This window comes from Nematolebias whitei, chromosome 8 (assembly GCF_014905685.2).
Source record: "Nematolebias whitei isolate Nwh7 chromosome 8, NemWhi1, whole genome shotgun sequence".
NCBI classification, from domain to species: Eukaryota; Metazoa; Chordata; class Actinopteri; order Cyprinodontiformes; family Rivulidae; genus Nematolebias; species Nematolebias whitei.
In genome coordinates, this window is record NC_056505.1 from 31,064,873 (window position 1) to 31,075,842 (window position 10,970).

The 10,970-nt window shown below is 39.0% G+C and overlaps 1 protein-coding gene across 1 annotated transcript in view; it reads right to left on the reverse strand.

Moving 5' to 3' along the window:
* Window positions 1-266: 266 nt before the first annotated feature.
* glt1d1 (glycosyltransferase 1 domain containing 1) overlaps window positions 267-10,970 on the reverse strand; it is a 27,328-nt gene continuing 16,624 nt past the window's right edge. The window contains exons 5-12 of the mRNA XM_037680702.1: window positions 9,858-9,869; window positions 9,721-9,761; window positions 8,976-9,074; window positions 8,323-8,372; window positions 5,156-5,199; window positions 3,866-3,986; window positions 3,264-3,362; window positions 267-590 (exon numbers count right to left, since the gene is read on the reverse strand). Of these exons, the coding sequence (XP_037536630.1) occupies window positions 438-590; window positions 3,264-3,362; window positions 3,866-3,986; window positions 5,156-5,199; window positions 8,323-8,372; window positions 8,976-9,074; window positions 9,721-9,761; window positions 9,858-9,869 (619 nt within the window). The 3' untranslated portion in view covers window positions 267-437. The remainder of the gene's footprint in view (window positions 591-3,263; window positions 3,363-3,865; window positions 3,987-5,155; window positions 5,200-8,322; window positions 8,373-8,975; window positions 9,075-9,720; window positions 9,762-9,857; window positions 9,870-10,970) is intronic.

Sequence of the window (10,970 nt, forward strand, 5' to 3'; positions counted from 1 at the left end):
TACTGGGCTCTTGAATCTGTGAAACCCGTTGTTGCACCTTATAAAAAATGAATGAGTGGCCATAAAACCAGGAAAGCTATTTTTGTCTCAACAGAGTGAAAAATGATTAAACTATCAAACATTTGTAGGTCACCATCCAGCCAAAATCAATCAGTACAAAACCAAATTATTAACAGAAAGTTTGCGCTTTATTTTTTTTAAGCATAGATAACTGTTCAAGCATAAATTACATAAATGTGAAGGGAAGAACATCTGCTTAATGATTTTGTTTAAAAGTAACCTGCAGCATCATTTCAGTCTTGCTGTGCAAAAAATAAAATAAAAACAATAACATTATTTTTATGCAAATAAATATAATAAAAGTGTTCCACAAGTACAAAGTTTATATGTGATGTCCCGTTGTCCACTGCTTACAGTACAAGGATGAACACCTGATCTTACACTGAGTGCAGGGCGTCCACCAGTCGCTGGTAGGTTTCTCTCTCCTGTTTTAGGCTGTGGTGCTTCTTCACGTAGCGTTTTCCATTCCTTACTACTGTCTCTCTGAGCGCCTGATCCGACAGCAGCCTCTGAGCTTGGTGCACAAATTCCTGGAAAGGATAAAGTCCCCCCCCCAAAAAAAACCCCCATAAATCAGTCTCATGTACAGCCAAAAGCCACATAAAGCGTTACCAGTGAGGTTGCCTGGAGATACATTATGTTTATTTAAAGCAGAGAATAAAATCCCAAGCACAAGCACAGAACTGAGAGAAGCCTCTGATTAGTGAATACATCAGAAGTGTCTGAAAACTGCCAAAGGAAGGAGAGATTTAGAACACCAAGTTCATATGCAGATGGCCAACAGATATTTTTATTCCCATTTTTAAGCTTCCATCTCTCATTTGCTGAAAAATAAAAGGACAACAAATAATGTTTTGTCTAGGGGGCGGCTGTGGCTGAGTGGTTAGAGCAGTCGTCCTCCAATGTGAGAGTTGGGGGTTCGAATCCACCAGCAGTCACATGCTGAAGTGTCCCTGGGCAAGACACTGAACCCCTCATAGCCTCTGATGTGTGTCCCATCAGTGTATGAATGTGATCTAAAGCTCTGATTAGTCTCATTAGAATGATTTAATCAATTAGCTTTGTAGAGATCTAGTAGAGTTCTGTGTGGATGGGTAGATGAGGCACAGATTGTAGTGTAAAGAGCTTTGAGTATCTTGAAATAAGATAGAAAGGAGCTATATAAGTACAGTCCATTTACCATTTACCATGTAGGGATGCACAATATTGGATTTTGGGCCGATATGCCGATGTTAAAACTTAATTGGCCGATAACTGATACCAATACTTTTTCCTAGACCTACTGACAGAGACTACATAACTTTCTCTGCTGTGGAATTAAAATACTACACTATTCTGCATGGTCTTTGTCAGTTTGACCTGCTACCAAATGCAGATGGCAAAAAGGGGGCTGAAAATGATGTAACACTTCAACTTGTATTATGTTTAATGTCAAATTTATTCATGACATTTACTCTCTTTAACACGATGACAACACTCGAACAGTGCAAATTTGTAAATTTTCACAAATCTAAACTCAACGGTGCACGTGACGTCATAATGTTGTGCTGGCTCTGCAGCCATCCTTGTCATACGAAACCAGCATCTTTTATATTTTGATGTAATGTCCGATATTTAACTTTATCATTAATATCGGCCGATACCATGCCGATAATATCGTGCATCTCTAGTTTTGTTACAGCTAAACAGCTTATTGTCAAATGTTTAATCATCTGTCATTAAAGGAAAAAAATAGGAACACAGGTTTGTCAGAAAAAGTAATGGCACCATCCAAAAAAGTTCAATCTGGTCCTCTGGACATTAAAAAAAAACAAAAAACAAAACAAAGCAAAAAAATCTAGAAACGTTTCGTCTCTCATCCAAGAGACTTCCTCAGTCTGAGGTGCTGTTTAAGAGACTGAGCTGAAAACAGCACCTCAGACTGAGGAAGTCTCTTGGATGAGAGACGAAACGTTTCTAGATTTTTTTGCTTTGTTTTGTTTTTTTTGAATGTCCAGAGGACCAGATTGAACTTTTTTGGATTTTTCTACCTGGATTATTGAGCATGCATCAGGATAATGGCACCATCGTTAATTCTGACCCATGTTACTCTTTTTGTTTTTATCCAGACATCATTTAGAATCCTATTTGCTCATTGTTTGGCTCTGCAGGCTCAAGGAAATCTCCAACATAATGAAGCCACAGTGCCTTGAAGTGCTGCATCACGACAGCCAACGTTTCCTGCTGCGGAGAGCCAATGGGCACACAAAGTTTGAGCCGCTGTCAGTCAGCAGGCTATTCCACTCTTCACTTCAAGTGATGTGATTATGTCTGAAGAGGCTCTTGGTAGCAAACCGCTCTTCTGTATGGCCATATGAGAGCTATAAATCTTCAGCAACAGGATTAGAGCTCAACTTATGAGCAAACTGTTTATAATTATGTCACTCTTAGTACGAATTACAGAGCCAGGCAGGAAAAGCTTTATCTCTGTTTAAAGCTTCAGAGTACTGGTGGTTTATTTCTTTTGACACTTTCCTTAATGCTTGTCCTGAGTGAAAGTGTGGCCCAAGGATCAGCCCTCGCTGGCCATCGAGTAGCTGAGGTCATAGTTTATCTGGTCCAAGTTGCTGCAGCCATCTGTGTGACCTCCGTGGCAGTAGCTCAGCTAAACACACGTGCAGCGAGGACTTACCTCCGTCATCACAACAACATGAAGCCGCAGCATGGCCTTCTGACAGTGCCACATTTAAGCCCCTTGTCAACTGTTCGGAGCATATGTTAGCCACCTTTTGCAACAAATGTCATTAAACGGCAAATTGCGAAGCACTTTATAATGATTAAACTAAACCCTGCTTTTGCTGCAGGGTTTACTGATTCATATGATGATGTAATTAATGTTTTTTTTTGGTAATGTTTGCACTTTTTGATTTTAATCTAAGCAAGTTTGGAATGAAATAAAAAAAAAAGTAGTTGTTCAAAATGTAAAGCAATGCAAAATCTCTTATTTATCTACTTTACAGTCCTAATTATTACAGAGACATACACACGTTTTCAATGATGTACCAGTTTTTCTGCACTCACTCAGTAGCAGTACAAATTTTCTGGTCAATAGAATGACAAACAGAGGCAGTAGCTGCGTTCGCTTCAGTAAACAGTGAGTGAGTTTATGGGCTGCAGCTTATGGGGGTTTGAGATAAGCAGCAACCGGGTCAGACACTATATACCTGAGGAGATGAATACAGCAGGCCAGTGACCTCATGTTGAACCACAGCTGCATTTCCTGGGATGTTTCTTGCCATCACAGGCACCCTGAGATCCATTGCCTGTGAGAAAAAGAAAGAAAGTCACTGAAAGTCATGTTATTCATATTAATAAAAAAAAAAAAAAAGCTAAAAGACTTGTCCAATCTGCTGTTCTGCTTCTGGTTCCCTTCCAGAGCTCCCTGTCTGTATCAGCCTCAGCATGTTGTTGAAAGAAATGCTCTAACATACTAATAAGACTCTAAGCCCACTGTGGATTTTCTTAATTGACTGTGTTTAAATGAGATTAAGTGGATTTGGAGGTTTGTCTCACTTAGGAATAGACATCTTGAAGTCAAGCAATTAATTCTGGTAATAGTCCTTGAATATGCCTGATAACATTGTAGCTGAGCAACAAACAGATAAATTACCTGTTTAAAGAGTCACGTGGGTTAGATTGATCTAAAAGGGGTTCAGAGGTCAAACTCTGCAAATACCTTGATAAAGCAGCATCCCATTAGGAAACTTCATTTTTACTGTAATCAGCACACGCTATCTAATGAGCAGCAGGCCTTGAAAAGGTTTACCTCCAGGATGGCTGCTGACATGCCCTCTGAAACTGAGCTGTTGACCACAGCAAAGCAACTTTTCATGGCAGCGTGCAGCTCCAGCCGGCTCCTCTCCTGCGCCAAGTACACCCCTGTCGTTCTGCAGACGCAGAGGCAAAAGTCAGTTCTGCGTGACTTAGTTCCTACAAAGGCGTGAATGATGCTGAACAACGACGACGAGCTCAGGGTAGGACACTGTCTGACACGCACAAGGGTTCAGGAAAAGTCTTAACCAGAGAGGGCAGCTTCCTGCAGCAGAGGTCTTTGCTGTCATAGAAGCCTTTGGCAAAAAGGGGAGAAACAAACAAGACTTGGGAGTAGGAGGACAGCAGTGGTGGAGAAAGGATTCAAAGTACTTTAGTAAAAATACAAAAAAAAAAACAGACAAAAATGTACTCTAGTAAAAGTAGAAGTACCACATTAACATTTTTACGTAAGTACTTGCTTTTAAAAATACTTAACCAAAAGTACTAAAAGTAAAAGTACTCGCTGATATCTTTAAGTGTGCCTACAGTATGTATATTTTCTGTAATACATTAATAGTGTTGAGCCGTTTTAATGAACAATGCTGCAGATAATACATGTTTTTATTGTGTTTACTCTGTGGCACAGTTCACACTTGGACTTGTGATTCTGTGCGTCAGAATTTCAGGGATGACCTGCAGAGTTAAATGACATTTATTTATTTATTTCAATAATCTTTCTTTCAATAGTCTTTCAATAATCTTTCAATAGTCTTTCAATAATCTTACAATAATCTTTCTTTCAATAATGCCATAGGTGGTGTGTATCATCTGTCTGACTCTCTGTGGTGGAATCCAGTTTGGGTGTGTTAGTGGTGCTGTGGGAGCGCCCAGCTCAGTGACGTATATACTAGAAAATACGTCATTGGCCCAGCTCTTCTTGAAGGTGGATCTAACGTTACCTGCCCACTTTACAATGATTCAATGGACCAGCTCCCCTCTCACCATCGGTTACTTTCAAAGTAACAAACAAATCAAATAAACCGCAACGTGAATGTAATTTGTAACACAACACATTATAGAAATGTAGTGTAGTAGAAAGTACAGATACTTAATGTAAAATGTAGTGAAGTAAAAGTTGAAAGTACCCACATTTAACTCTACTTAAGTAAAGAACAGATACATGAAAAATGTACTCAAGTACAGTAACGAAGTACTTGTACTTCATTACGTTCCACCACTGGAGGACAGACGTTACAAAAAGCACATGGATGCAACCTTCTTTGTGTATATAACTTAATTTTACCTTTTAACAACAGCTTCCACTTCAGCAGTAAGCACCGGATCAATCTGAAAAATAAATGGATACATATAAAGATTAGAAGAACAAATAAATCCTCTGGTTTAGCTTCTTTTTGTAAAGCTATGTTTACATCAAGACTCCCAACAAGGACTTAATCAGACAGATAAACAACAGCCTAATCGTTTAGACCATGAAGAAGTCATTGGTTGAAAAACCCAATATTTTCACAGATTGGGGTCAGGATGGAGTGGGAGGCTAATCTGATTAATTGCAATGTGGGATTTGAGCGCATTAACCTGTCTATAAGAAGTCAAAGCAAAGTAGTTTGGGTCAGAATCACAAAGCAAGCTGCAACCCCCCCCCCCCCCCCCTTATTTTATGATCCTAAATGTCTATATCTAATTTGTTTTAAAGATTGCAGCATTAAAGTGAATCTAAACGGAGAGCTTTTTGTGTATTCTGGTGCACTCTGGGATTTATCTTATTGAAATGGTTATTGTTTTTAAACTGCTGTCGGGACAAAAACAATTTCCCGTAAGGTATCAATGAAGCATCTATTCTTCTCTCTGTCAGTCTGTGGTAGACACTGTATATTCTGCAGGAAATGGGAAACCATTTGGCTTTAGTGAAAATACATTGTATGCTTTCTGTAGTTTAAACTCCAAACATAATCCAAGACTTGCGATATTCTCCTCTAGTTAAAAGAACATATTCATAAAAAGACCATTCTTTTTTTAGTTTATGCAAACCTAAAGAACTGACTGTTGTACAAAATGATACAGAGCCCAGTTAAAGAAGAGTAAGATGTGTCACTGCTGACAAACATCAGTGACCTGAATATTCCTCTTGACAGATGTTGTGCTGCTAGTGCTTATTATGCGGGAGAATTTAAAGTACGCCATTATACTCTGTGCAAGGCATGCTTCATCCTACCTCCTGTTCACAGTTTCTGATATTTCACCCCGTTATACACGGTTTATGTTTATCCATCAAATTAACATGAGAAAGTGTGTGATGATACGAACATTTTTTAATAACAATAATAACTCTGATGACAGAGAGATCTATTTATTTCTCAGACAAACAGCCTCTAATGTGATTCAAAGTGAGATGAATCACACGTCTGCACTCCCACTGAAGTATTTCATCAAACATCAACAAAGCGTAGCGATGCACAAAGTGGCAGAAAGATGTCTGTGCCCTTGGCTACATCTAATTGAGCTGCTTTTGAGTAAAACTAGTCAGAACATACCTTGTTGTCTGACACCAGGGATAAAAAATAAACAGATGATTAAGTGCAAATAGCTAATCAGCCTACTACTACATGGTAGCAAACTTGCCTTTAGGTATGCAGATGTGAAGGTGACCTGCTGGTGTTCAAACTGGGCATCACAAAGTGGAATAAAGGGAACTTAAGTGGCTCTGAATGCATATTCGATGGTACCAGACTGGCTGGTCTGAGTATTTCAGAAACTGCTGATGTACCGTATTTGTCAGACTATAAGGCGCACCGGATTATAAGGCACATTAAGCGAAACTAAAACATTTTGACAGATTTTTGAGCACCGTGTACCACATAAAATTGGTTCGAGGTCAGTAAGCACAACCAGAATTAATACATAAGGCTCACTGCTGATTTTTGAGAACATTAAAGGTTTTAAATGTGCCTTATAGTCCGAAAAATACAGTACTGGGATTTTTACACACAGCCATCTTTAGGGTTTAAAGACAATGGTCCAAAAAAGAGAAAATATCCATAGAGGCATTGGTGTGTACAAACAAAGCATTGTTGCTGTCAGAGGAGAATGGAAGGCTGGTTTGGGATGTCAGATTCACATGATTTGCTATGAAATGATTAAGAGTGAAGTTGTAAGACAGCAGCAGTCGATGTTGGTCTTAGCTGTGTTCAGACTCAGTTAGCTCATCAGGCCTGTCGAACTTAAAACTGCATTTCTTCAAACTGGGGCAATTCAAGCAACTATCTATAACTAGGCCTGTCACGATAAAAAAATAAATTGCTGGGCAATTAATTGTGTCTGAATTTATTGTGATAAACAACAATATTGTTTGAAATTTGACAATAATTAGTAATTATTGTCAAATTTAAGAAGAAATGTTTAATGTGTTTGGCGTGTAGTACTTTTTTCCGACCACGGGACGGCAGTATAAGACAGTTTGAACTGAAGGATGGATAGTGAGGGAGCAGTGTGTCTCTTTAAGAAAAATGGGAGGGAGGCCCCTTGACGTGACATGGGCCGTCTCTCTTCGGTTCTCAACGGACGCTCGATGTGGTTTGAGCTCTTTGGCATAGCATTTTTCACACAAAACTTTTAATAAAAAAAATCAGTAAACAAGTTCTCAGCTTCTTTTTACAGAGAAGAACAACTTTTTAGACGAAGGCACTGATTGCAGCCGTGAATCTTGGAGCTTCGACAAGACAGAGGTTTTTTTCCCCCGAGGTCGGACTGTTAGCTTAGCTTCTCAGCTTAGCTGCTTTTAACAATCCAAAAAATGTGATTTTGAACAGTTAAAATGGATTTTAAAGAGAAAAGAGAAAGAGAGGAGTCAGTGAAGAGCACCAGAGTTGAGCCTTTTGTTATCCAGCGTCTTCAGTAGGAAGAGACACGAAAAAGCGATCACGTTGATAAATGAAAATGAGGTCGATAATTTTAATTTATCATGTGATTAATTGATTTATTGTGACAGGCCTATCTACAACAGGTAAGATATTAACTGTTTAACTTTCGCACAAGTCCCCACTTCAGAAAGGCTGAATTATCAATTAATGATCTTTCAGAGGAGAAGCTGGGCAACACACAAGGTCTAAAATTTAAACAAGCACCTGTTGAGATACTGTACATCTCTTTGTTGGAGTTCTTCAGCAGCATTAGTCAAAGGCAGTGGTTAATCTGGGGTCAGAAGTATTTAGCAAACAGCAATAAACACATTTTTAAACACATTGAAAAAAGGGTTCATTACTGCTGCTGACAGTGAAGGCATTTCTCCTCGGAGCTGCTTCCTAATTCCACCTAAAGCCTGTATCTCTGCTACATCCAATTAGAGGCTTTCTGAATTCCCATGGCAGGTAGATGTCAGCGGACACTCATGCACAGGAGATTCTTTTTAGGTCAGGGAAAAAGGAGCCAACTTGTTATTTAATGACGACGTACCTTTGGTCCAATAATGACCAATATATTCAGCAGATTCTGGCAGTGCCAACCTGGAAGACACAGTTAAAGAAGGAAGGAATGTAAATGAAAATAATTTGGAGGGTGCAAAAGCTGTAAAGACACATTTTCATAAAAATCTTCAAAGTGTACAGTCTACAGGCACCATATGGCTTTTGGTTTTTAATGGGATCTGTGCAGCCTAATTCCAAGAAACAGCATGTGAGAAGCATTATGTGGCGTATTTAGACATTATTATACATTCTGACGCCATCTAGTGCTGCTTTATTACCATAACTGTGCACTGTGAAAAAAAGATGAGGGGAGAAAAAGGCAATAAATCAATCAATACCAGTCTCACGGCTGGATTTATACATATGTGGAATATTCATTATCAAAAATGCAACAAAAGTGACGACATAGTCTCTTTGTGCTTTTACATAAAATTTCACACAGATAAGTCAATGGTAGAGCTCTTCTATGTTTGTTATTAGTGGGAACATCTCCTCCAACGCAGGTTACTCTGGGAGTTCAAAATTTAGACGTAAATTGTTTGCTCATCACATTTTAATTAACTATGTGCAGTTTCTGTTTTCCCTTCCAGTGCAATCATCACTAAAATTGTAAGAAAAAAACAAACACATTTCAAGTTAAACCTGAAAAAACCTCCACCAAATACAGCGGGTCCTTGACTCTTCTGAGGCCACAAACCAACAGGAAGACGTGCAGCTCGTCCACGCGCTCGTTCCTCACACCTGGAGCGAAGCCAAGCACACAGAAAGACAGCAACACAATATCAAAACACTGCATAATGAACTTCCCAAGTACATCAGCAGATAATGAAAGCAATACATCACCGAAGGTCACGGGAAAAGAAGACGGCAGTGACTAATACGCTGACGCAAAGCACCAGTGAAACAGTTTGCAGGAAACACTGGAAGGTTGCAGCCCCAGCAGTGTTAAATACGACTTCATCTGGATGACAGTTTGATCATTAAACTTTGACAAAAATTAGTAAACCCTGGCTAAAACCTTTAAACGTTTGAATAAGTTGGCTTTAAATGAGACAGAGTGCTGTAGACGGTCCACAGACCATCCAGCTCTGATGATCAATCTGGAGTTTTGTCTGAAACTGGCAGGCGCGCAGCTGCTCTCAATGGCAAAATTAAAGTAATGCAACCAAACCTGCCAAGACCATTTCTTATTTTTGAAGGCATCCCAAGCTTTACCTCTCAGCCTTAAACATTTTAACTGTGGGCCAAGAAGTTTAAACCCAATTACATGACACTGCATTTTACTAAAGAATATCTACTGGAGTGAGGATATTTTAAATGTACAAGGTTAACAAAACAGCAGAGAATGGTCAGATAGTAAAGGTAAAAATCACGTTTTGTTTAGCACTGGATGCCATTCTTGTTGCAACCTGCGCTCGAATGTGCAACCTCAGGATTACGTGACATGGCCGTGACCACCGAGCTACCACAGCCCAGAAAGTGTAAGTAAGGAATATTTCCTACATTTAAATTAAAAGCCTAGACTTCTTTGAAGGAGTATATATATTCCTTCCGGGCTGAGATGGTGTAGAGGTAGGGCAGCCGGCTCGGGACCAGAAAGTTGCAGGTTCAACTCACCGCCATGCCCACATGTCATGGTGTCCTTGAGCAAGACATCTAATCTCTAATTGCTCCCCGGGCGCTTACATAGCTGTCCACTGCTCCACCTGGGTGTACCTCAGGTGTGATGGGTTAAATGCAGAGAACTAATTTTGTCATTGTATTGAAACATACAATGATGACAACACATAGCACTTTACTTTACTCGTATTTCTCACAACTTTTCATGCCACACCACAACCATAATTCAGTAGATGTGAGAATGCTCAGAGTAGGCACTGAGGATGACTCTCAGCTATCATCACTTTTTTTTTTTTTTTGTAATTATTTCCTAAGTTATAGCCATTTTTGTGTTGGCAAAGGTCGATTAGTTGTGGCAGCCATGTTGAATTGGGATGACTCCAAATGTCAATTAGTTAATAGATTTCCCAGGACTTCATTGTAAAAGAGATTAATAATCTCAATGGATTTCTTTCCTGGTAAAATAAAGGTTTAAATTAAAAAAATAAAATAAAAAAATAAAAAGATGTACCAGTACATCTTTTTTGATGATTATGTTCTTATATGTGCTTTTAAAATCCAACCAGTGGTTTTTGAGTTAACTTTGTAACAAACCAACTGTTAATGCCCAAGTTTTAAACAAAGATGTCGTACAACAGAGTATGGGTTAAGGATTATTTTCAGTTACTACCACACAAAATTTTAGCTCAATATCGATAAAACCAACTGAGTTAGAGGCATTTTTGTGTTGAATAATGCTGATTAGCTGTGGCAACTATTTTGAATTACCTGTATTTTCAGGCGTATAAGTCGCTCTGGAGTATAAATTGCATCAGTCAAAAAAAGCACCATGAAAAGAAAAAAAACAAACATATATGTCACTTCGGCATATGTCGCATTTGTTATGCCTCATCGCTGACCTGCCACATTTATTATGCATTTATTTAATAGTCAAAACATCTTAAATCCATCCATCCATCCATCCATCCATCCATCCATCCATCCATCCATCCATCCATCCATCCATCCATCCATCCA